General features: G+C 52.1%; 2 protein-coding genes and 1 long non-coding RNA gene across 4 annotated transcripts in view; 2 read left to right on the forward strand and 1 right to left on the reverse strand.

The window, feature by feature from the left end:
- The window catches only part of SYNPO (synaptopodin), a 59,876-nt gene extending 46,118 nt beyond the window's left edge, over positions 1–13,758 (forward strand). Inside the window, exons 4-5 of the mRNA XM_079770506.1 lie at positions 1,797–4,138; positions 9,288–13,758. Coding sequence (XP_079626632.1) covers positions 1,797–4,138; positions 9,288–9,959 — 3,014 coding nt within the window. The 3' untranslated portion in view covers positions 9,960–13,758. The remainder of the gene's footprint in view (positions 1–1,796; positions 4,139–9,287) is intronic.
- On the reverse strand, positions 4,182–19,437 carry LOC307099239. 2 transcript variants are annotated; one of them, XR_013813504.1, is made up of 4 exons: positions 19,326–19,437; positions 12,634–12,733; positions 8,202–8,298; positions 4,182–8,089 (listed from the first exon to the last, which is right to left on the reverse strand). It is a non-coding gene; the product is annotated as an uncharacterized lncRNA (long non-coding RNA). The 2 variants fall into 2 exon arrangements; XR_013813505.1 differs by having other exon boundaries at positions 4,182–8,298.
- Positions 13,915–26,103, forward strand: MYOZ3 (myozenin 3). The gene is made up of 5 exons (XM_079770514.1): positions 13,915–15,848; positions 20,452–20,606; positions 21,640–21,769; positions 22,415–22,577; positions 25,480–26,103. Exons 1-5 carry the CDS (start codon positions 15,788–15,790, stop codon positions 25,646–25,648), a joined length of 678 nt encoding a protein of 225 aa, XP_079626640.1. The 5' UTR covers positions 13,915–15,787; the 3' UTR covers positions 25,649–26,103.
- Positions 26,104–26,515: the final 412 nt, after the last annotated feature.

The raw sequence follows: 26,515 nt of genomic DNA on the forward strand, positions 1-26,515 counted from the left end.
CTAGCTCTGAGAGTCCCTGAATTCTGAGCTTCGCTGGCAGGATACCTAGAAACACTGTCCCGGGACACTCACTCAGCATGTCATGGCCAGCACTAATGAGGGCGAGGGAGAGGAAGGGCCAGGTCACATTCCTCAGGAACTAATTAGCTTCCCACAGTGGGGGTGGGGTGGGGGAGGAATTTTCTCAGCCACTGAGTGAGCTGCTAATCCTGCCCACAGCCTGTCCCATCCACCTGTCTGTCGGTCCATTTGTTCGTGCATCCATTTGTTTAGTCATTGTTCAGTAGCATAAATTGAGCACCGACTGTGTGCCAGGTGGGCACTGGGGATATACAGAGAAATGGTTGCAGATTAATAGGGGTCTGACTACAGCCTGATCCCTGACCTCAGGCCCTGGACTCTTGCTCCAGACTGAACCCTGAGCCCTGCTGACTGTGTTCCCCCAATGTCCCAAAGGGACCTTTTGAAACAAGCATGGGCTGTGGACCCAAAGGGACCTGGTTCTGACTCCAGCTCTGCCACCCTTTGCTGTGACTTTGGGCGAGTTATTTACAAGTCTTCAGACCTCATCTTCCGCTTCTGTAGAACAGGGGCCAGGAATGCTTGTCCCCTGGTGTTCTTGTGAGGATAACATGAAGCAATGCAAAGTTCTAGTCGAGTTGCTGAAATTAGCCCAATTTATTACGTTTATATTAAAATATGAGAATTTTAAAATAATTATTTAAATAAAAGTGGGAAGAAACTGTGCAAGGACATAGAAGAAACTAATGACAGTTGTTACCTGACTTGTGATGGGGGCGCTCGGGGTGGAGGGACACTTTTCACTGTATACTTTTTTTGTCTTTGAACACTGTGTACTTTTTTATGTTTTTAATTTTGTTTAGATCATGTGAATGTATTGCCTGTTCTAAAAAGAGAAGTGTCAGTGTTCATGCTAATGACCACCAGCTTGGAAGTGTAAAGGACCCTAAGAAAGGCACAAGAGAGTGTCCTGGGCTCATTTGTGCATTCAGTCGTGCTTGCTGAGCGCCCAGGCTCTGTGCTAGGGGCAGGGTTAGAGGGCTGAACCAGCCAAGCAAGGTCATTGTCCCCTTAGAGTTTATTGGGGGGGGGGGGAGGGGCAGATAATAAACAAAGAAACAGATAAAGAAGATAATTGTGAATTGTGGTGAATGCCATGAAGAAAATCAACAAAGAGATGGGATAGAAAAGGAGAGGGCTGGTTACAGGGAAAGGCCCTTGAGAGAGGTGACAGTGGCCCTTCAGAGAGGTGACAGTAAGTCCTGAATAGCAAGAAGGAGCCGACCTGGAATGCCACCTGGGAGAAGATCATTCTAAGCAGAGGGAACAGCAAGTGCAAAGGCCCTGGGGCAGGAACAAACTTGGCATTTTCAACAAATAGAAAGCCAGCAGGGCAGAGCCTAGTGAGAGAGGAGAAAGGAAAAAAGTCAGGCTACAGCGGGGCCAGGACTGCTAGCGTGAGGTGTTCTTCCTGAGTGCGGCTGAGTACTATATCAGCAACCTGCGGGCTCCACATGAGGGGCTGGCTAATCCTGAAATGGTCCTCAGGGCAGGTTTACACAGCTGGTGGGTGGCATTTGAGTTGGGCCATGATGGCTGGGCCAGGGATCTTCATGAGGAGAGGGCATTCTAGGAAACAGGGAGTAAAGATCAAGATGCTGGAGGAAGAGGTCACCTGTAGGAGGGTCACGGGTGATGGTCTGTTCGTCTGTCTATTGTGCCCCCTGTGGCTCTGCATTCCCGTTTGCTAACCCGGCCTCTGTCCCTTCCTGCAGCGTTGGGCCGGAGCACGAGCCTGACCGAGAAGGATCTGAAAGAGGCCAAGGCGCGGAGCCAGCAGATCGCAGCCCAGCTGACCACCCCTCCCAGCTCCAACTCCCGAGGCGTCCAGCTCTTCAACAGGCGCCGGCAGAGGGTGAACGAGTTCACCTTGGAGAGCCACGGCCGGAGGGCACAGAAGCCCAGCCAGGAGTCCCCGAGAGTGCCCTCCCGCAGCCCCGCAGGCCATGCCCCAGGGCTCAGCCTGAGTCCTGCCTCACTTCACGAGCCAGGCCCTCCGAGGAGCCCCGACGGCCAGAGCCCTGACCTAGGGGTCCCTGGTCACAGCATGGAGGGGTGCTCAGAGGAAGCCAGCTTGCTGCGGCACCTGGAGAAGGTGGCCAGTGAGGAGGAAGAGGTGCCCCTGGTGGTTTATTTAAAGGAGAACGCAGCCTTGCTGACGGCCAATGGGCTCCACCTGTCCCAGAACCGAGAGACCCAGAAGAGTCCACCCACCCCGCCTCCAGCTGAGGTCCACAGCCCAGCTCCAGATGTCAACCAAAACCTTGCCTCCCCCAGCGCCGCACTCATCACACCAGCTTCTAACGGCAGCCACAACCTGCCAGCCACAGATGTCAATCAGAACCCAGCGGCGGCCGTCACCCCTCAGAGCCTGCCGTTTTCTAGCCTTCAGCAGAATTCCTCGGAGGCTCAGCTCCCAGCGCCCGGCACAGTGCCAGATTCTACACCCAGCACCCAGTGTGCTGGCGGGCAACCCCAGGAGCAGGTGAGACCCAGCACGCTCCTAACCGACAAGGTGTCAGCTCCATTGACCACCAGCAGCACCTTCCCCAGAGAAGCGGCTCCCAGCTCCGGGTCCCCAGGCCCAGACTTCATGTCTAGCTCCCTGCTCGTCGATGTCCAGCCCAGCGCCCCAGCGGTGTCAGCAGAACAAGAGACATCGGGGCGGGCAGTGGCCACCACGCCCACCACGCCCACCAAGCTGTACAGCGAGGTCCACCTCACGCTGGCCAAGCCCGCATCCGTGGTCAACAGGACGGCCAGGCCCTTTGGGATCCAGGCACCAGGGAGCACTGGCCCGATGGACCGGAGCCCCATGGTAGAGAGAAGACATCTCGGGGGGAAGGCCCCGGCTTCCCAGCCCCCCAGCATGGCCGACAGGAGCCCCCGGCCACAGAGACACGTACTGTCTCACAGCCCCATGGTGGAGAGGCGGCCCATGGCACAGCGCAGCCCCGCCTTGGAGAGACGCCCCTTGGGGAACTTCACCCCACCCCCCACTTATGCCGAGACCTTGTCCACGGCTCCCCAGGCTTCCCGGGTTAGGTCTCCCCCCTCTTACTCTGCCTTGTACCCCAGCTCTGACTCCAAGCCTTCCCATCTGAAAGGCCAGGCAGTTCCCGCCGGCAAGACGGGAATTTTGGAGGAGTCTATGGCCCGAAGGGGCAGCCGGAAATCCATGTTCACCTTCGTGGAGAAGCCCAAGGTGACGCCAAATCCAGACCTGCTGGATCTGGTACAGACAGCGGATGAGAAGCGGAGGCAGAGGGACCAGGGGGAGGCTGGCGGGGAGGAGGAGCCCTTCGCGCTGGGGGCCGAGGCCTCCAACTTCCAGCAGGAGCCCGCGCCCAGGGACAGGGACAGCCCCACGGCGGCCGAGAATGCCGTCCCCGAGTGGGCCTCCTGCCTCAAGTCCCCGCGCATACAGGCCAAACCGAAGCCCAAACCCAACCAGAACCTGTCCGAGGCCTCCGGGAAAGGGGCTGAGCTCTATGCCCGCCGCCAGTCCCGCATGGAGAAGTACGTCATAGAGTCTTCTGGCCACGCCGAGCTGGCCCGCTGCCCTTCCCCCACTATGTCCCTGCCTTCGTCCTGGAAGTACTCCCCTGGCAGCCTCCGCGTGGCATCCCGAAGCCCAGCTCGGACCCCACCTGCCTCCCTCTACCATGGCTATCTGCCCGAGAATGGGGTCCTGCGCCCGGAGCCCACCAAGCAGCCGCCGTACCAGCTGCGGCCCTCGCTCTTTGTCCTCTCTCCCATCAAGGAGCCAACCAAGGCCTCGCCGAGAGCCGCCTCACCCGCCAAGCCGAGCTCTCTGGACCTGGCGCCCAGCCTGCCCAAGGCGACCCTCCCACGGTCACCCGCCCTGCCTCGGCCCTCCCGCTCCTCGCCAGGCCTCTACACAGCCCCCGGCCAGGATGGCCTCCAGCCCACTGCCGTGAGCCCCACCTACAGCAGCGACATCTCCCCCGTGTCTCCCTCCAGAGCCTGGTCTCCCCGAGCCAAGCAGGCCCCCAGGCCCTCCTTCAACACCCGGAATGTCGGGATCGAGGCTCAGGTGTGGAAGCCTTCCTTCTGCTTCAAGTAACGGACCCACAGGGATCCCACTGCCTGTCAGGGCCCCATCTCTGAGGGCAGGATGGAAAGCAGATGTGGCAGGAAATGGCACAGGGCTGAGTCAGGAGTACGGGCACTCAGGGCTCAAGGGCTGATGCTGCTACCAGCCAGCTTTGTGACTGACGCTGGGCAAGTCAGCTCCCCTCTCAAGTTGCAGCTGCCAGTTCCCTGCTCTGAGGGTGGTTGGACTCCATGTCAGAGGGATAGAAAGCCTGCTGATGGGCGGGAGGAGGGTCCTGGAGGCAGGCGCCATGAGGCTGGGGCTTCCTCTGGCCTTTGTGAGCTATTGGGATGCCAGCGTCTTGCTGGGGAATGGCCCGGAAGGGGACTTCACACGGGCTTCTGGAACAAACATCCTGCCAGAGCCTGGGGAACAGCGGGGCCACCCTCATGTGGCCCAGCTCCTGGCACCTTTCTGCCTGTTGCTGGATTCTCACTCCACGGGTCTGTCTCTTCCACCTCTGCCTTCTGGACACCGTTTCCTCTCCGCTGCTTCAGAGAGCTTTGCCTCGGCCTCCACATTTCCTCCTGCTGGATGAAGACTTAGCCCACTGCTGTCTGATGCTTTTCTCCTGCCCTCTGTCAGCTGCCTCCATGCCTTCTCCAACATCTGGCTCCACTTAAGGGACAGCTAAAGCAGCTCATCCCAGACCTCCCCCCTGGTTCCACCTGGCTTGCCCTCACTGCTCTGGGGTAGGGGAGGTCCCAGGGGACCCCTGAGAGACAGAGAGCCCTGTAGAAGGCTGTGCAGCGAGGAGAGAGTCCCCTGGCAATGCATTTGATGGCTGTTTTGGCTGCAACTTCAGCCAAGATCTGCCTGACTGAAAGCAGCCATCTCCATGCAGTGGAAGGGAGAGAGGCAGGAGAGGAGGGTCTGGTTCATCTCAGCCTCTCACTTGCTGAGTGACTTTGGCCAAGTCACTTTCCCTCCCTGGGCCTCAGTTTTCTCATTTATACAATGAAGGCTCCACCCGGTGTGACAGTCTGTGAGGGCTGAGAGATATATCGGCTGGTGCTTTGGGAGAAAGGCCTTGTAAGTGATGACAGTCCCTGGGAGGAGAGGGAAAGGAGATGGGCAGTTGCTGTAGGACAGATGGAGATGAGATGTTTGCAAGGTTGTCCTGGGGAGGGTGTGGCTGGAACGAGCTGCTGGAGGAGCCGAGGGATCAGAAGCCTAGACTGGAATGGCTCAGGTGCAGGATTGCTGGGGCAGTGGGAGCGGGGCAAGGGCTGGGGCGGGAGCACACAGCTCAGGGAGATGGGACGGAGGAGACCTTAAGGTTCTGAGGAAAAGGCTGGGACGTAAGAGTTGACTCCATGTGTATCTTTGGGTCTCAGTTTCCCCATTCATAGTAGTATGAGCACTTTACCACCTCTGAAAGCTTATGTGCTACAGCCCCCCAATACCAGGCTTTGTGGGGGGTGAGAGAATACAGAGGCAAGAGGCAGAATTCAGATGGCAGATTCCCAAGGCTGGGGCCCGAGCACCACCCACTTACTCTTTTCCAGCCCTATTTCTGGGCTCCCCAGTGGGGAGAGGGGTGGTGGAGGCGGTGCCCATGCTGGGCTGAGCCTGCCGCTTTCCTGAGCTCAGGGCTCATCTCCATGGGAACGGGGTGCCTTCCCAGTGAGTTCATTCTGCCCAGAATGCAGGGGCATGTATGGGGAAGTCTTGAGTGAGCTCAGCAGCTCCATGCAGCCCCCTCTCAGGACAGAGTGAAGCCCCTGCCCTAGACCCGCTCCCTTGACTCCTGGAAGAGCCCACCCTCCATCCTGCAACACCTGCGGCCAGGCTGGCCAAGCTCTTCCCCCACTTTGTCTTCTCTCCTGTTCTCAATACACTCTGCCTCAACTCTGTCTTGCTTCCTTTCTTCCGTGCTCACTGGCTGGTGGTCAGGGCCGTCTCTCTCCTCCCTGATTCTGGCCTGGGAAGTGGGGCGGGACCGTTCGGTTATGTGTGAACGTGCTGCCTGCATCTGCTGTGTGTCTGGATCAGCCATGGGCACAGATGTGTGCTGGCTTGGAAGCAAGGTGCCCTCTCTCTTCCCCAGAAGCCAGAACCCAATGGAAAGCACGTTCCTCTGTTTTCTCCTTCCTCAGAGTTTGCCTAAAAAGGCTGTAGAACCTGGGGAAAATCCACAACCTTACAGTTCAGGTTGGTTTGAGTTCTTTAAAAGTGGAATTTAAATGCCAGAGCATACATTTTCCTGTTCCCTCGGGTCCCCTTCTCCTCTCCCTACAATGTAAATCTGGCCATTTCCCACGCTCCTCACCACCTGCCTCCAGATAACACTGAATTTCTGCCCCTGGTGGAGAGGAACACACTGCCATCGAGAGTCAGAACTGGATCCCAGTCCCAGATCTGCACCTGACTTGTGTGTGACCTTAGACAGCCCCTTCCTACCCCTGGGCCTGTTTCCCCTTCCATGCAATGGAAGAACCTCAGAAGGCAGTTTGGGAGCTAGGTCTGGTCTCTAACAGTTCCTGTCGGACTTTGCTCTCCTCATGCCTGCACCCCACACATGTGCCCCGCTTTGGGGCTGGGGCTGGGTTAAGTGATGCACTTTGTGAATTTTCACTCAAGTGTATTTTAAAGTAGTTCTGGTATATACAGAGATTCAGGGTGCACTGAGATCTTTGCCAGAAAGTGAACAGCTCTGATTTCCTGCAGCCTTTTTGTATTGTGCACACCCCCCTCCCCCCCCAACACACACACACAGAGTCAGTATCCAGCCATGGCAATTCCGATGAGGTCAGGCTCTGGCCCACCTCCAAATGATGAGGAGCTGCTCACCACTGCCCCCAACATTCCAATACAAGCTGTTATTCCTTCCACTTGCTGGCCCTAGCTTTCCCCTTGTGGCCACCAAAGGCAGAGACAACCCTTAGAGATTCAGACAATTACCTCAGCTCCCCCTGCCTCAGACTACTCTTCTGGCTAAAGAGCCCTGGTTGCTTTGCCTCAATGCGTGTTGATGGGCTTTGATCATGAACTCTTGGCCCCACTTCCCTGAGCTGGGCTGACAGCAAGCTTCCTGGGATGTTGCACAGACAGAGCAGCTCCCAGCGTCTCTGGCTAATGTAAAAACAACTCTGATCCTGGGAGTGTAAGGGGTGGATCCCATGCCGGGCTTTAACTTTCTTACTTGGTGATTGAGGCCCAGGGTCACTCCAGCATTACCATCCCATGAAGATCTATTCAGACTGCTGTACAAACTGCCATCAAGAGTCAGAACTGGATTCTAGTCCCATATCTGCACCTGACTCCTATGTGACCTTAGACAACCCCATCCCACGCCTGGGCCTTTTTCTCCTTCCAGGCAGAAGGCTCAAATTCTGTGTCTGGACTCATCTAGTAGCCGCTACATTGGAGAAAACAGATACTTTATGTCCATTGCTTGCTTTTGATTGGGATAAATTAGGTTCTGATCAGAAGAGAGGCTGAAGGGCTTGGCTGTGGCTGATTACTGATTGAATTAGAGAATGGATGTTATGAGATATTGATTGAGTAGGAGGCACTGAATGGACTGGCTAGTTCTGGACTCTGAGGGATGACTGGTGGTGAATTTGGATTGGATTGAAGGCTGAGTGGACTGGTTTATTGCTGGGATCTGATTGGATGAACAATTGGTTTAGCAGATCCATGCTGGGGAAGGATCCCCATTCCCTACACTTTCATACCAGTTCAGACTGTTTTAGCATGATATAGCCTTCAAGCAGCAGACAGTTTCGCCTTCTCTCTCCCTCCCTCCCTCCCTCTCATACACACACACAGACACATTCTCTAGTGGGCAGAACATCCTGGATAGTTACTTACATCTTTGAACTTCATCTTCACCATTGGAAAATGGGTGTGATAATGCCAGCTATGTCACCAGTCTGTTGTGAGGATCTAATGAGAGACAAATGATGAGACTGAGCCTTATAGACTGGAAAGTCCCTAAGTAGGCAGGAAATAAATATGATAGTGTATTTATAAGCTTAAAGATGTCCACACTACCCACCTCATGTCAAAAGAAGTCCAGTGAGGGGAGCGGGCTGTCTAGAGAGGAATGACGTAACTTCCTTTTGTGTTTCCATCTGTCAGTGGGAACTTCCTTCCTGCTCAAGATGTTCAAGGAAAAATTAGAAGGCGACCATGGCAACATGGCAATGGAGTTGGGGCTGAGAGAGTCTTTGCCTAAGCCCAACCTCAATAATAATGATAAAAGTGTTTGTTTTAATTTTAGAATAGATAATACATCCATATGGTTCAAAAATCTAAACTTACATAAAAAGTAATACATAAAGCCTTTTCCCACCCCTGTGGCTATGTGCTTTGCCCCACTCACCCCATTTCTTAACGAACCACTTTGGTTAGTTTCATGTGAATCCTTCCAGTATTTCTTTATGATGAATGACATCTAGTGAGCACTTTCTTTCTCCCAGGAAATCATCTAATACATGTAGTACTCTTTACATTAGTTATCTCATTTAATTCTCACGACAACCCTATGGGGTACGTGCTGATATTAGACCCCCATTTTACAGAGGAGGAAACTGAAGTCCAGGTTTCCAGTTGCTTCTGCTGTTGAAGCAACTTGCCCAGGTTCATTCAGTAAGTATAGGGGTCTGCCTCCAAAGTGAGAGTTCTTAACCTCTAGTCACCTGCCTCCCTGTTAAGTGCAGGGGCAGGCAGTGTGGGCTTTTTCTTTTAAATAAATATATTTTTATTGATTTCAGAGGAGAAAGGAGAGGGAGAGATAGAAACAGCAATGATAATGATTGATTGGCTGCCTCCTGCATGCCCCCCACTGGGGATCGAGCCAGCAACTCAGGCATGTGCCCTTGACTGGATTCGAACCTCGGACCCTTCAGTCCGCAGGCTGGCGCTCTACCACTGAGCCAAACCAGCTAGGGCCAGCGTGGGCTTTTTCAAGCATCTGGGCTGAGAATGGGGGCATCTACGTTTTATTGCAGGCACTACCTGACTTTAGTCGCTGGCTTTCCTGACTGTACAACGGACAAATCAAACTCGGCCCCTTCCAAAATCCCGGCATGGAGGACCCCAACACTAACGCTTGCCCCCACCCTCTCTGCTCTCTTCACAGGACCACCGCGAGAGCCTGCCCACCTCCCCGCCCTGGACGCCAAGCGCGTCCCGGCCCCCCAGCAGCCTGGACGGCTGGGTGAGCCCTCGGCCGTGGGAGCCCGGCCGCGGGGGCAGCATGAGCAGCCCCCCACCGCTGCCTCCGCCGCCACCCATGTCCCCTTCGTGGAGCGAGCGCTCGGTATCCCCGCTACGACCTGAGACGGAGGTGCGGCCCCCCAGCCGCCAACTGCAGGCTCTGCTGGCCCGAAACATAATCAACGCGGCCCGGCGCAAGAGCGCCTCCCCGAGGCCAGCGGGCGCCGAGAGCCTGCGGCCCTTCTCCCCGCCCAGGGCACCGCTGCCGCCGCCACCACCACCGCGCATGCGCTCGCCGCAGCCTGCCCGCCCCGGCCCAGCAGCTACCCTTGGGGCCACGTTCGCCCCAATCCCGCGGAGCCCGCTGCTGGCTGGGCCCTCGCCCTGCGCCAGCCCCCGCAGCCCGCCCCCCGCACCGTCCAGGCCCTTCCCCTATCGCCGCTCGCCCACGGACTCTGATGTGTCCCTCGACTCTGAGGACTCCGGGGCGAAGTCGCCCGGCATCCTGGGCTACAACATCTGTCCCCGTGGGTGGAATGGGAGCCTGAGGCTCAAGCGTGGCAGCCTCCCCACCGAGGCCTCCTGCACCACCTAAAGCCTCCCCCTTCCCATCCCGGGAGGGCCGAGCTGGAAGAGATCTTAGGAGAGATCAACCTTGGGAGATCTCAGCACCACATCCCCCAAAAGTCTGGCCTGTTTGGACAGCCCCGGAGATAAGGGGTCAGGGGCCAGAGCTCTGGGCTTGGAGTAGTGATCCAAGCTTGGGTTCCAGCTCTAACATATCATTCAGTCCTTGTGTGAACCTGGGAAAGACCCTTCCTCTGACCCTCAGCTTTTCCAATGAGGCTTTGGCCAAAGCAATCTCCAAAAGTCTAAATGCCGCCCCCCTCCCCACACACACACCCTCCACACACTCTCACCCTCAACACACACACACACACACACACACACACACACACACGCACGCGCCCACGGGCCTTGGAAGAGTTGCAGCATTCCAGGGTTACATACTCCTCCCTCCCTTCCTGGCTCTGCTCTCTGGAGTCTGGCAAATGAGGGGTATGTTCAGAAGATCCTAGGCCTAAGTTCCCTGTCCAGGTCCTGGCTTGACCATCCTCCTTCCTGGCTCCAAGTCCCAGGCAGTAGCAGCTGTTTTCCATCCCTGCCCAGACAAGCTCTATTTTTACCACCGTGACCTTTAGTGAGGTCTCTCAGGCCAGCTCAAGGTGCCCCGCTCCTCTGGAGAGAAAAGGCAGGAAGAGTCCTCCTCCCAGGTCCCTCCTGCTTTTCTCCATCCCAGCTCAAACTGCCCAGGGCATCTTAACGGCAGCCCGAGAAGAGAGCTCTACAGCAATGATTTCCCCCAGGCCCAGGACTTGGGCCTCTAGGAATGCCATAGGTGCCTCCAACCCATCTATCCCTTCTGGGCCCTTTCATGCAGCCCTTTCAAAGCTGAGCCCTTTCAGAGTTGACATGGAGCTCTGCTAGCCTGTGGCTTTACCTGATAGCCCTGAGTTTGAGGCTGACCATATGGAAAGAGGGAAGCAAAGATTTCCTTGTTATAGGATGTATGCAAGCAGTGGCCAGGATGCACAGAAGATTCTAGTAGAAAATGGACTGGCTCAGATATCCTCTGAGGGCTCTTCCAGTCCTGAAATGCATTCCACAGTATTAGGAAGGGAAGGAGAGTACAGGTGGAGAATTGGCTGGGCAGAATTCAGGGGCAGGTGAGCTTGGGTGGGTGAGTGAGAAGTTAGAACAGAGCCAACCTATGTTTCTGGTTTCTTAGGAAGCACCCACTCTTCAGTTCCAGGCCCCAGCATCCACATCATACCCAGATGAGTGGGCACTATTCTATCTATCTCTTTCCCATTGCACTCTGGCCTAGGTAGTACCCGGTGCCCAGTGACCTTGGGGAACCTGGCAGCAGGCTCTAGCATGTCCCTTAAATCCTGGTGGCTCTGATTCTAATCCCTAGAGGGACATGGGGAGGAATTGGCTAAGTTCCATAGTTTCCAGAGTTGGCTGGTTATGCCCTCTAGAGGTTCAGAATATTTACTTTAGGATATTAAGTGCGGGGGTGCAGGTGGGGGTGGGGGTGTTAGAATTGGCTGAAGATCAGAGGTGTGTAGGTGAAAGGATACCAGGATGTTGCTAAAGATGAAGGATAAAGTGTAATTTTGAGTTAGGGGTAGACTTACCCTAACCCAAACTCACTTGTTAGACCTGGAACCCTTAAGTGAAGCTAGGAGAAGCTGAGGATCAGGATGTGACTAGGGTGCTCTGGAATAAAGAAGTGATCCCAGAGGGTTCCTAGGGTATGAGGATTGGGAACACAGGCTCTGTTGGTGGGAAGATGAGGAGGTCAATGATGAGTGACCACATTTACCAAAGTCCTCACCTGCTTCAGGGTCCCTTGTAACATAGAAGCCAAGCTAAGGCCTGTTTCAAAGAAGAGACATTATTAGGCCACTGGCTGAGGCAGTGGCATAGAACATCTACTTCTACCTGCATATACACAAAGAGCCAGCAGGAGGCAGCCTTGGAAAGCTGCAGTTCTGACTGGCTATTCCCTTGCTTCACTGCCTTCTCCCCCATCTTCTCCTCTAACCCACTAGAGATTGCCTGTGTCCTGCCTCTTGTCTCCTATAGAATTCAGCTCTGGCCCTAAATAAATGCTTCCTGAATCCTTTTGCCTCCTGGGTCATTTTCGGTTGTGTCTAAAGCCCTTCCTTTTTCCCCAACCATGGGACAGTCCATGGGACTTAGGGTGGATGAGAATGTTTGATGCACATGGGATGGGAACTTGAGAAGTAGCATCCATGAGGAGAGATAGGGAACAACATAAAAACTCCAGGCCATAGGAGATGTCACTGAGTTGAAGTCCTGGTTCTATCGTCTACTAGCTAGGTGACCCAGGGTAAACCCACTCCTTTCTCTTTAGGCCTCAGCTTCCCTATCTATGTAATGAGTGAGCTGGGCTAGCTGATGTCTCAGGGTGGCATTGCCCAGGCCCTGACCACAGGCACTGACACTGGAGTGTGCAGGGCCAAGCTGGGGCAGGGCCCAGTACTCTGGGCTGCTTCCTCAGAAGCAGGTCAGAGCTCCAGGCAAGAGCAGGAGGTAATGTTTAAGTCCAGACAATCCTAGTGAGCGCCGGACAAACCATTAGGAGTGCTCCTCTCCTGATGGGGGCATCCTTGCCCAAAGAAGGGAACTGTGGCCCCACTCCCAGATGAGGCCATGCCTGCCCTAGGAACATTCCTCACCTTTCTATCTGGATGCTCAGGCCCTGCAGAGGCTGGGCGGAGGAACCCAAGTAGAAGAAAGCCACGCTCAGGCCATCCACAGCAAAGTCCAGGCTTCTTCCTAAGGAGGTTGTCAGAAATATGTCCTTAGACAGTGTCTGTCACACAGGTACAGATCTCCCTGCCCAGACCCTGTGCATCCCTGCTGCTCCCAACCTTCCATGGGAGTGTTTCTCTTTAGCTGGAACCTTCCCTGAATGCAGTATCCCCCCTGCCCAATCTGTCCCTCCGGTTACCTTCCTTAGTCACCTAAGCCAGACACCGGAGTGGCCCTCTCCTCACCTCCCACATTCAGTCTCTCACAAGGACCTAGTGATTCCCCAAATACCCGTCAAGTCCCTCTCCTCCTATGGATGCCCTCTGTCACTGCCCATTAAGCCACCCCCATCCCTCCCATAGTGAAGGCCTGACTCCAGTATGACCCCTTCCCCCCGCCATTTTCCACATGGCAGCCAGAGATATCTTTGGAAAAATGCCAATCTGACCACTCCATCCCACCACTTTAAACTCTTCACGGCTCTTTATAAAGCACACTTGCCTTTTGAAAAGCTTGCTGTGATCTGGCCCCTGCCCACCTGTCTGGCCTCATCTCTCAGCACTGCCCCACCCCCAGTTCTGGCTCTACTTGCCGACCTCCTACCATTTTTATACATGACCCGGCCTCTGCCTGCAATTCCTGTGTCCTCTCTCTGCCCAGTGAACTCCCACTCAGCCTTCAAGGCCCAGCTCAAATGTCTCTTCCTCTGGGAAGCCTTCCCCACCCCCAGGCTGAGCTGATGGCACCCTCCCCTGGGCCCTCCCAGAGCATTTCCCATGATGCGTCTCAAAGGCTTATTTACGGGTCTGGCTTGGGTCTGGCTGAGCTCCTTGAGCACGGAGTCCTGCCTTATTTATTTACAGTCCATAGAGGCTCAGAGAATGTGAGAAGGTGGAGGGAGGGAGAGAAGAAGGAGGCAGAAAGAAGAAGAGAAGACAGGAAAGAAAGAATAAGTCAAACAAAGATATTAAAGGACAATTCATCCATCACCCATCCATCTACCTATCCATCCATCCATCCATCCATCCATCCATCCATCCATCCATCCATCCAAAAAATATCTATGGCAATCCTATCAGGCTCCATTCTAGGCACTAAGGATACAATTAGCAAGCTCAAGTGACCGGAGACTGACTCTCAGCATTTCCAGGTGACTTTGGTGTGTGCATATGTACGTGTGTGTGTTCATGTGTGTGCAAACCCTTCTGTCGGCAAGGGCCTGCTGCTGGGGCACCTGTCTTCCCTGGGGCCTGGTGCTTTTAGCATCTGTCCCTGGATCCAGTTGCAGCCCGAAATAAGGCTGTGAGCCACAACAAGGCAGGAACAATTCTCGTCAGCTGAAGCCAGAGCTGGCTGCAGGGCACACTCAGCTCTCTGACTGCCCGACTGCTGCACGGACACTGACCACCCAACTTTCAGCTTCCCGACAGAGGTGTTAATCTTGAGGGTCTGATATTCTCTCTGCCCACTGTGGTCCCAGCTCTCAGGTACCAGGATCCTAGGGGAATTTGAGGAGCTGTGGGGAGTGGGTGGAGGAGATGAACCAATTCCCAGAGCCCCTTCCTGTCCAAGAAGAGGAAGGGCCCTGCAGAGTCTGGGGAGTGTGGGGCCTCGTGGAAGCCTGAATCCTGAGTTGGGAAGGGAGGGATTCTAAGCCTAGGTTACTCTAGGTTAAATGGGGAAGGGGTAGCTAGGATTCATGGTTGGGGATAGCTAATGGCTCTGCTCAGGACTCCAAGATTTTTAGGGAGTAGAGGGAAGCAGGGTGCCTGTCTGGAAAATGAGGGGCTCTTCCCAATGTCTGTGAATTTCTGAAAAGGGGGCGAATATCGAGAAACAGGTCTGCGGAATGTGGAGTCCTCAGGGGTCACAGCCGGAACTCTCTCAATCATCTCATGACCCTCACCCAAATGCATGCAGACGTGCTCATGTTTGTATCATTTTAGGAGGCTCGTGAATGCTCTTAAAGCCCATCCATGAATCCCCATGATCTAGCCCAACCCTCTATGTAACAGAGGGGGAAACTGAGTCACAGAGCTGGAGAGCAACTTGCTCACTGTTACAGAGGGAGTTAGAAACACGGATTAGCTGCCAAGCCACCCGGTTCAGTGCCCACTGACCTAGGTGGGAGTGGGTGTGGGGGTACAGATGGAAGCAGATTGTTTTTCTAAAGGAAGGAATATAGGAAAATCCGGAAGCAAAGCAGAGGGGCACAGGGGTGTGTAATCTGTCAGGGGTTCAAAGGATCTGCCTTCTCTTTTGGGGGGCAAATTTGGGGATTTGGACTTGGGGCCTGCAGGGGTTTAGGTGGGGTTCTAGACCTCATTTTATTTGCAAATTTCCTAGAAAGTGTCATGAGATACAAATGGGGGGAGGGGATGGAGGAGGAGAAAGAGAAGGGTGAGAAAGAAGAGAGCACCATGGGGTACTAGACTTATTGGGGTGATCACTTCGTATGTTATATAAATATCTAACCTCTATGTCACACACCTAAAACTAATATAATGTTTTGTGTCAACTGTAATTTTAAAATAAAAACATTATTAAAATAAAAGGGAGCATCATGAAAGTCAGTTTTGGGGTAAGGGTAGAGGAGGGGGTGAGGGTTTTCTCAGCTTCCTTGGACCAGCCTGTGCCCTCAAGTCTTAGGGCCAAGTACTAGGGAAAGGAGGGGGGCCCAGCCTTGCAGACCCTAGTGTCACCCCTGCCTATCCACCTATACCCCTCCTCCCCCTGATGTAAACCTCCAACTTCTCTCAGCCGCTGATCAGAGCTCACCTACATCAGCGGATGAAAATAGTTTGAGACCCATACCTCCCCACCCCTAATGTCCCAGAGTTGACCCCCTAAAGAGAGAGTGCTTCTCTAGCTGCATGGGAAGAACTGAGCATCTCCCTCACCCTCCCTGGACCTCAGCCTCCTCCTCTGTATGTAGAGACCACAAAGGCCCACCCAGCTCAGACAGCCCTTGCTTGAGACCTTGGGGTGGGCTGGAGATGAGTGGGCCAGGGACTTGAAGGAGGCCTGGAAGGGCAATGGAGGCGGCCTGGCCAATTTGTGGATCATTTCATCTACAGGATGATCCCCAAGGAGCAGAAGAAGCCAGTGATGGCTGCCATGGGGGACCAAGCTGGACCAGGTAAGGTGGACCCAGCCTGTGTGCATTCCTCAGACCCCATCCTTTCTTGGTCCCAGATTGCAGCCACTCAGGCCTGCTGGCCCCAGGCCTACAAAAATAGGTGTGAGTTCCAGGCCAGCCCCAAGGGAGTGCCTGTGGAACCTGCCACCTGGGCTGGAAGCTCCCCAAAGCATTGGGAAGGGCGTTGCCCTGCTGTCCTCACATCCAGAAGCTGGAGTTGCATGCCCTAGACCAAGCCTGGCCCCAGCTATGTCCTTGCCTCAGTCTCAAATGGAACTCGGCGGGCTCTGATCCCAGATCCAGCCTTAACTGCAGCCCCAAGCTCCCCACACGCTTGTCCTTGCTTGTTGAAACTCTGCGTCTCACCAAGTCCCCATGGCAAGAGACAGGGGTTGGGGGGAAAGTGGGCAGGTGGGCAAGGCTACCCAGTTGGACTCAAACCATTTCACTTAAAAACCGACTCATCTAATGAATAAATCATCTAAAATACATGTTTATCAACTTTATAAGACCTCTCAGAACTCTTGGCATAATTTTAGAGTCTATTTACTTGGCCTACTTTAGAGCATTTCAAGAATTTTATAAACAAATTCAACTAAGTCAGGCCTCTCAAACTTACATGTTAATCATAGTGGCATGGTGTTGGTTAAAATGCAGATTGCCAGCATCCACCCCAGGGATTCTGACTCAGTGGACCTGGGGAGGGGGCCGTGCATTGCCTTTTAGACAAGCACCTGGGTTATTCCGACGCAGACTGACAGTGAGCCGAGCTCTGATAAACCCTAGCCTAAGACCACTGCTAGGTTTTGCCTCCTAAGAAGTACTTAATCACATGTGAGTCGTCCTTTTAACCTGTTTTGTGTGTCCTTGCCTCCTTTTGTGGGAGTCAAGTCTTTTCTTTTATTCCATGATTTCATGTGCTGAAACACACAAACTCTGTGAAGTGTTGGTTGGTGCTCTAACCAGGAGGGCCACGCATTCTCTCTTCTCATATCTAAGCAATTAATTTGACGCCAAAATATTGGCACACATCATTTATACCAGACTGGAAATATGTAAAATGTTGACTACTGCTAGGTTATTACTTAAAGACAATTTTGAAACTAAAGAAAAATATAAAGTAAAAAACAAAACACAACCACCTCTCGCAATCTGGGACCCCTCAGGAGATGTTGGGGAGACGGTTTTGGCCCGATCCCGCAGGACAGGCCAAGGGACCCCACTGGTGCACAAATCCATGCACCAGGCCTCTAGTCATTTTAGAAAATATTCAGACCAAATAGACATGAAGGACTTTGAAAGTGTAAGTTCCTTCTAGTAGAACCATCTGGAGATAACGAATGTTCCAATATTTGTGTCAATCCTTTTTCTGTTCATATATAAACATATTTATATAAATGCAAATACACACGCGTGGGCTAAAGACTACTAGTATACACTGTGTTCTTCAACTTAAATTTCTTTTCACTTAGCAGCATACCACAGACTCCTTTCCATCCTCACCACCTCCCCGCTGCTTCCTAGCATGTCGTATGTTATATATATTTATACTCATACAAACCTTCAAATGGTGTCATGAAGGCTCGTCTCAGGGTGGGACCTTTAGGAGCAGAGCCTGAGGATTCTTGAGCAAGTGACTTATTGAGGTTGCACTCTCAGGAGAAAGGAAGTGAAGTAGGACAGGGCAGGGGAAGCTGCTGAGCAAGGATGTGGGCTCAGCTGTAGCCCAGATTCAGTCTGACCCTGGGGGTGCCACAGAATTCATCCCATCTTCAAGCAAGGACCATGACCCCTTCTGTTCACCTGGGCAGTTCTCTGTAGAAGGTGGCAGTTGTGGGCTGTCAACCACGATAAAGGGCACTTTGGCAGCATCCACCACAGACTGATCCCAGGTTTTGTAATTTGAAACCTCACTGTAATAAACATTCTTGTATTTATATCTTCGGGCATGTTTATTCAATTTTTCTCCCCAAGAATGAATGCCAGAATTGCTTAGTCAAATAGGTTTTGTCTATAGCTTTTTTCTTCTCTTTTTTTAAAATATATTAAGCTCTGTTCATCTGGATAATATTTGAGAATATGCCAGGAGACTTTTTGTTATGTATTTGTTTTTTATATTTTTGTTTCTTTTTTATTTTTATATTTCTAAGTGTGCAGTACATTTTATTGTTTTAAAAAAAATAACAGTGCAAACAATTACCATTTCTAGCCCTCCTTCTTTCTATGTCCCATAAGTCATCACTGCTAATATTCGGCATGGTCCTTGCAGATTTTTCAATGCATGTATGAACATATATTTATTTTTTTAAATATACAAGTGGGACCTTAGACTATAGATTCTTCTGAAACGCACTTTTCCCCCTTCTAACTTACAGCAGATTTCTTTATGCCCCTAACAAGAAGGTGCTCTCTCTATATCTGCTGAAAGAAGGGAAAAATCCTCCTCCTTTTTAAAAAGGCTCTGTAGGAAGGAGTCTATTGAATGGAATGAGTCATAGCCCCTGACTGGCCTCAGTGCTGCCTGATGACCACGTCCATCTCCCCGGCCCGCTCACCCACCCGCTACTCTCAGACAACTTTGGCACCCTCTCTCCTCAAACCTCCAGTGCCTCCTCCCCCATCTTCATTCTCAGTCAATGCCTTCTTATTTCATTGAGAAAAGTGAAGTCACCAGAAGAGAACAGCTGCAAGCTGCCTCCTCCACATCTGTCCATTGCTTGGCCTATGTCCACGTTCTCAGTTTTTCTCCCTGATGTGGTAGATGAACTCTCCTTGCCAATCTGAAGTTAACCCTTCTAGTTGGGCACCGGATGCCCTCCCCTCTCTCTTACTCAAGGACAGATATTCCTTCAGTAATTCTCCACTCTCTCTATTGCACTGTCAAATTTTCCCACCAGCTAACAAACATGCTGTTATTTCTCCCTCTTTAGAAACAAACAAATAAACAAGCAACCCCTCTTGATTGCACAGCTGCCTCCAGCCATGGTCTAGAGTAGCGGTCGCCAACCGGTGGTCCGTGGACCACTGGTGGTCCGCGAGGTCGGAAAGGTTGGCAACCGCTGGTCTAGAGCCCAGCCCCTCAAAGCAGTTGTCTCTATTTTCTGCCCCTTCTCCTCTTCTAACATTTTACCAAGCCAATTTCCAAACACACATAAAAGTAGAGTGCAAATCCCCATGGCCCTCCTTTCATTCCTGGAATCCAAAGCAAATCCCAAAGAGTATGTCATTTCATGCTCTAAATACTTCCGAATGCACAAAAATCATAAAAAGGACTTTTCCTTACACACCAAAGTTATCAGCACACAGAACAAAATTACAATACTGTCTAATAACCAGTCCTATAGTCAACTTTCTCCAATCTTCTACTTTGTTATAATGAGGATTCAAATAACGGCTATTGTTTCTATTTGGTTGCTATGTCCTTTAAATCTCCTTTCATCTAAAACAACCCCCACTTATTTTTCCCATGTCACTCACTCTTTTGAAGAAAGCAGGCCAGTTGCCCTGTAGAATGTTCCACATCCTAGATTTGGCTCATTGCTTCCTCGTGGTGTGGCCCAACGGTTCCTCTGTCCATTTTCTCTTGAACCCTCTCCAATAAGGCTTTGACACCCAATACTCCCCAGCAACTGCTTCTGTGAAGATCACCAATAGTAACCGCACATTACTAAATAATCACAGTCAATTTAGCCCTCATCTTACTTGACACATCAGCAGCATCTGACTCTGTTGATCAGCCCATCTTCCTTGAAATGCTTTAATCATTTGGTTTCCAGGACACCAAGCTCTAGATTTCCTCCTGCCTCGCTGGGTGCTCCTCCCGGGCTCCAGGGCTCTGTCATTCCTCAGTCTAAATGTTGGAGCCCCAGGCTATAAACTGGCTATTGTCTCAACTATAATAGGAGACATAAGTGTGAAGTTCTTCATTGAAAACATCACACTTATTTCTCTTCTTATCCCCCAATCTTTATCTCAGGTCAGTTACCTCCCATGAACTCGAGTCTCTCCACCTGGATACATACAAGTCTCTTTAAACCTTATATGCCCAATTTTGAAGAAAATTAGGGGGCCTTAAATATGGAATAAGCATTATATAAGACAGAAATTTGCTCACTTGGAAAGGTGGAGATCTTAAACTGAATTCCCAACTCTTCCCACAATTTCTCCTGCTCCAAACCTTCCACATCTCAGGGAGTGGCCGCTCCAACCTTCCAGTGACTCAGGCCAGAAAGGCTGCCATCACCCTCTACTCTACCCTCTCTCTTTCATATCCCTTAGCCAGGGATTACCTTTAAAGATATCCAGGACCTGACCATTTCTCACTACCTCCACCGCTGTAGGCAAAGAGCTGCACAGGAAATCCATGGAACACGTAAATACAAATGGCCAAAGGACATCCGAAACGATGCTCATTTCACTGTCAGACACATGCAAATTAAGCTCTGAGGTGTCATCTCTGCCCACCAGGTGGACAGAGTCCACTGAATGATGGCACTCCGTGTTGGCAAGTGTGGGGAGAAGCCGGCATTCTCACACACCACGGACAGTGCCATGAGGAGCTCTCCTTAGCAGTGTCTCTGAGTGTCCTGGCCTCTCCCCGCAGTCCCTCTGCTGGACCTGGGCAAGAAGCTGAGCGTGCCCCAGGACTTAATGATGGAGGAGCTATCGCTACGCAACAACCGAGGATCCCTCCTCTTCCAGAAGAGACAGCGCCGTGTGCAGAAGTTCACCTTTGAGCTTGCTGCCAGCCAGCGGGAGGTAAGACGGCATTGTGCTCAGAGGGGAAACTAAGGCCCAGAGAAGGCCAGTGGTTTGCCTAAAACCAAATAGCCAGGTGAGGACCTCTGGCACCTGGGCAGTCCCTCAAGCTCCAGCTAGAGAAGGCTGTGACGTTCCCACCAGACTGACCCCCTGCCATGCTGTGTGAGCCTAGAAGTTTTACGTCTTCATTGCACATCTCTCTCCCAAGATAAAATATAACATGGAGTGGGCAGGGGAGCTGCCAGCTCCTACAAATAGTGCTGAAAAATAGTCATGTGTGCTGGGCTGAATTTGCAGCAAGCTACGTTTAGATTCGACCTGATCTAAGATGGAAAACACAGAATGCCTCTTTCTCTGCTTCCCACTAGAAGAAGGACAAGACCGCGGACCAGGCAGCTGGTAGAGAAAGGAGGCAAGGATGCTTATCCTCAGGCTTCAAAAAGGCAGCAGGTAGTTTCGGCCACCCTAATAAATGCAGGGGCATCTCATCCGCGCTCCACCCAATTTCTGGGTGAGACAGAAGGCAACTGAGGAGTTTTATGGCAGAATAATAAAGATAGCACTTAACCTTTGCCATGTATCTAAGACACAGCTAGCTAAGCACTTAAATGTTATCAGCTCATTTATCGCTCAAAAAGTGAGATTATCATCATTATCTCCATTTCACCGAGAGGGAAACTGAGGTTCAGGGAGGGTATTTGCCCAGGGTTAATATTATAGTAGCAACTATATACAAAGCATCTTTCTGTCCTGGGCCCTGGGTTTAGGGCACTGCACAATTCTCTCATACTCCACTCCCCAGTATCTCCAGGAGGTGGGTGCTAGGATTGTGTGCCCCCCTTGTTTGTGGAGGGTGATCCCTGGCCCCTTGCCCATCCCTCATTCCTACTCCCCGACGGTGGCTGGAAGAGCACCTAGGGGACAGTGACTTGGAACAGCGAAACCAGGGACAGTGTGCGTGGAGGGAGACCCAATAGCAGGGGACGCTGGGTGACGGGGTCTGGCAATATCAAGGCTATCCATTGCCCAGGTTGCCATCAGCCCGGAGTTGCAGAACTGCCGCTCAGAGCTCCACATCTTCCCAGGCGGGGACCCTGAGGATGCCCAGCCTGAAGCTTCCTGGGTGGAGCGCGCCCCTAGCCCCAGCGCCCTGGCACCAGGTGAGTGGCCTCCCCAATCTGGACCAAAGAGGAAGGGAGGGGCCATGGGGTAGGAATCAGAGCGTGGGCGTGCTGCTCCCCAATGGGGCAGGAAGAGAACCCAGAGCATCTAGTCCACTCCACCCCCTTCCCTATCCAAACACACCCCCCTCCATGGACCTAACCCAAGAGGAGCAGCAACGCACCCAGATCACACAGCAAGTCAAGATTAGAAGTTGAACCTCAACTGGTAATTCCCCTACTCCAGTGGTCGGCAAACTCATTAGTCAACAGAGCCAAATATCAACAGTACAACAATTGAAATTTCTTTTGAGAGCCAAATTTTTTAAACTTAAACTTCTTCTAACGCCACTTCTTCAAAATAGACTCGCCCAGGCCATGGTATTTTGTGGAAGAGCCACACTCAAGGGGCCAAAGAGCCACAGTTTGCCGACCACTGCCCTACTCCAATCCTCCTTGTTTCCAGGGATGGGGAAGGTTACCTTTTGAGGGAACAACTTTTGGCATCACCCTCCCTGCCACACCCTACACACACTCCCCTTTCCCAGCTTCGGTCTTCCCTCCCCCAACCCTTTCTGAGGTGGGTGTGGGTGTGGGTGTGTGGGCCCAGGGAGAAAGGAACCCACATGCCCTGCTCACCTCCAGGCTATGCTGAGCCACTCAAGAGCATCCCGCCAGAGAAGTTCAATCACACGGTCATCCCCAAGGGCTACCACTGCCCATGGCAGGAGTTTGTCAGCTACCGAGACTACCAGAGCGATGGCCGAAGTCACACTCCCAGCCCTGCGCAGTATCGAAATTTCAACAAGTAAGGCAGGGTGGGCAGCTTGGGGAGAGAGCGGGAGGGTGCACAGGTGCAAGTCATAATCACAGCAGTAGCTGAATTTCCCGAGCACTTTCTACATGCCAGGCTGTATCTGAACACGTCATAAACATTCATTGAGCTCTTGCTAGAACTTAATAGAACTCTTGCCTCAGCACATAGTAGGTCCTCAATAAATGTACAGGGAATGTGCTACACGTCTCATTGGATCCTCCCCACAACAGGGTGCGGTTGGTGCTACAGTTTTTCCTTTTCTGCCTGTGAAGAGACCTGCTCAGAAATATCAGCAACCGGCCCAAAGTCCCAAAACAAGGACGCGCAGGGCAGGGCTGGGGTCCAAGTCTGGGCTGTCTGACTCCAGAGCTTGGTTTCTTGTTCTCCATCACTGCTGTGTGCCACCTCTTTGACTCGTCCTTCCTGGGTGGGACCCCCAGATCTCACCAGTCCTACATAGCTCAGCCTGTTCCTCATTTTCATCAATGCCTAGGAAGTGGCTTTGAGGCTGCACCAAAGCAGGGAGTAGCAGTGAGACGTTGGACTCTAGAGATGAGGGTCACAGAAGAGTGGTTTGTACTGTTTACAGCATGGGGCCTCAACATGGGCTTAAATGCAGACTCCTTACCTGGCTGTGTGACCTTGGAAAAGTGACTTAACCTCTCTGAGCCTCCATTTCCCTATCTGCAAAATGAGACTATTATTGCACCTACTTCATAAGATTGTTGTGAGGATAGCATAAGAAGCCACAGGCATTGTTTCTGGCAAGCAATAAGCTCTCAATAAACAAGAGCTGCTATTATTAGCATTATTATTTACAGGTTGAAATGATAGTTGGAAAAGCTAATGGGGAATAAAAGGATATATTTAACATTCTGCCCGAAGGGCTCAGAAACAAATCATAGGGGTCAAGACAGGAGCTTGGCACCGGAGGAAGACCTTGGGCTAGGGGATGGATTTCAATTGTAATTGGCTTCCTCAGACTGATGCTATTTCTGAAAAATGCTCCTCTGGCTTGGACCACAGTAAGTGTGAAAGTGGAGGGTCCGTAGAGAGGAGGCCCCAGTCCAGCTCTTCTGGCATCTGCTCAGACCACACGTGGAGACTATGTCTGTCTGACAAAAATTGATGGGTGGCGCCAAGGCCTGGAGACCAGGCCCTCTGAGGAAGAGCTGAAGGAACTGGGGGTGATGAGCTTTGAGAGGAGACTGCTGAGGCGGCATGTGACTGCCCTCAAAGTCAGGGAGGGCCTTGATGGAAAGAATTCTACCCAACGGGTGCTGTGTGAGCCACAAGCCATTGGCAGATGTTCTGGGATCTCTCGCCAGCCAGGCCTGTGCTCTCTCACCTCCTGGGGCCGTCAGACCCTGCCTGCCCAGCTATTTAAAACCCTCAGCAGACATTCAGTCCTGACAGCCAGCTTCCAGGCTGGCCAGCTCAGGTTGCAGCCCCATCCATCTAACCCTCAGGTATGAAAGACAGGCACATTCTCACCAGCAGAAGGGTCTTAGGGAGCCCTGAACCCGGATCCTTCTGGGACAGAAGGACCAACTGAAGAAGACCGAAGAGGAACAGCAGTGTTGGTGGCCAAGCTGTGCCCAGGAGCCAGGTCTCTGGGCTCCTAGTCAAGGGCCCAATTGTGAGGCTTGCATTGGCTTGGAAACATCCCAGCCTGTCCCCCAGGGGGCCTGGCTGCTGCTGCCACAGCTGGGGTAGTCTAAGCAGAAGCCCTGTCTCGGCTGGAACCCAGGCCCTAGCCCAAGTTTTGCCTTTCCACCCCAGGGGCAAGCCCTCTCCTCTTCCCATTGGGCCCAGCCTGTGGAGAAAACAGCACATGATCAATGCTTTTTATTTCTCTTAAAATTAAAGAATAGTTTTCAAGTCACATACTTACATTCTCTTAAAAACTAATTATGCATCTACAAAAGAAGGGTTCCTTTGTTCACTGTCCTCTATCCCAGTTTCCTTTCCAAAACACTGTTGTCAGGTTGGTAAGTTTTCAGAACATTTTCTAAGGGCAGCCACATACCTATAGGGGATATAGCATTGTTTTGTGTGTATACATGTGTTTTAATACTTTGCATTTCTTTTTGTAACTTCTTTTCACTCAACATTATGCTTTTAAAATCTACCCTACTTTATATTGATCTTTTCATTCCTTTTGAGCTACTGTATAATATTCCATCATGTGACTACACTACCTCTGTTGTGTCCGTTCCTCTGCCAGTGGACCCTAGGTTGTTTATGGCCTGTCACTAATCCCTGCGCATATCTGCTTCCTTGTGCATATGTGCATGTGCTTCCGGAAGCCATATGCTTACAGGTAGAGTTGCTGGTGGCAGAATTTGCGTATTTCCAGATTAAAATGATCCTGCTAAACTATCCTCCAAGGAAGCAGCACCAGTGTGCCCTCCAAACAGTAGCATATGAGTGAAGCTCTGCCCCATTATCCAATCATTTCTTCTCGCCAGTCTTATGGTTAGAAACGCAGGTCTGTTGTAATCTGCACTTCCCTGATTCTCAATGCTCTTTCTCGTCCTCCCCTTTTACTTCAGTTTGTGGCATGTTTCTCTGAGGGAGATGAAAAGACAAAGGAAACACCCTGTTCCAACTCTGTTGCCTTCTGGAGCTTGCTTATGGGGAACCTAGAGTTCTGCTTAGGACAAGCCAATTCCAATTCTGAAAACTTGGCTCCAATTTCTAAGCAACAAGCCATCCCAACTAGGGGCAGAGCTAGAGAAACCTGTTAAAGGTAGTGCAAAACCTTGCTGTACAGAAGGGGAAACTGAGTCCTGGAGAGAGGCAGGGAGAGGCCCCACATAGACCTGCATGTCAGTGTGCTGCCATCTCGTTCCTCCCCAGCCCACCTCTCCTGCTGCTCTTCTTCCCCTAGGACACCCGTGCCCTTTGGAGGACCCCTGATGGGGGAGACCACGTCCAGGGCAAGCACCCCCTTCCTCCCAGAGCTCACCAGTGGCTTGGAACTCCTCCGCCTCAGACCCAACTTCAACAGAGTGGCCCAGGGCTGGGTCCGCAACCTCCCAGAGTCTGAGGACCTGTAACCCCAGCCTTCAGTCCCCGGTCTCAGAGTTTGGGGAATACCAGGAGCCAAGATTTGTGGACTGCACTTCAATTTACAAAGGGCCTTCACACACAAAACCTATTGCAAATGGCCTCAAAGGTCACAAAGTTTGGTAGTCCACAAATACAGGGTTTAGAAGTTTTTCCTTTTACTGAGACGCAGTTAGTCTTTATTCATGCTCTAACATTTACTAAGCACCTACTATGTGCTAGACATTGTGACAGCTCCATGCAGAGGAGTCCGGTCCCTGACCTAGAGTAGGAAAAGGTAGTAGGGAAGACAGATTTGTAAAGCAGTAAATTATCTTAATTTTGCCTAAAGCACCTGAGGAACAAAATGTAGTGAGGCAGGGGAGGACATCTCGAACCCTGGGTGTGTGTGGTGGGGAGGGGATCAATTACAGGATACTTCCCAGAGGATCTGAACAGGACTTAAGGGAAGAGGGTGTGACTCCAGGCGAGGCACTCCAGGCCAGTGGACCAGCATAAGCTGGAAAGGTGGAGAACTGCCATAGGGCAGGGTGTTCCGGAGAAGGGAGAGGGCTATGTTTGAGCAGTCGGTGACTCCTTAGAACAGCGGATGCCAACTGGTGGTCCGTGAGGTCCGAAAGGTTGGTGACTGCTGGTTTAAGGAAACCTTTGGAGCAGCGTCGCCAAACGGTGGTCTGTGGACCACTGGTGGTCCATGAGATCCGAAAGGGTTGGGGTAAGCTGCACTAAGAAAATGGGGAAGGTTCTTAAGCAAGGGAGTCAGGGGTCTCAGTGGTTGCTATGTGGGCACAGATTGGAGTCAGGAAGTCTTCCAGGAACAAGGCCTGAACTAGGGAGGTGGCCATGGGGATGGAAAG

The sequence above is a fragment of the Cnephaeus nilssonii genome, assembly GCF_951640355.1.
Source record: "Cnephaeus nilssonii genome assembly, chromosome: 5".
In the NCBI taxonomy this organism is placed as follows: domain Eukaryota; kingdom Metazoa; phylum Chordata; class Mammalia; order Chiroptera; family Vespertilionidae; genus Cnephaeus; species Cnephaeus nilssonii.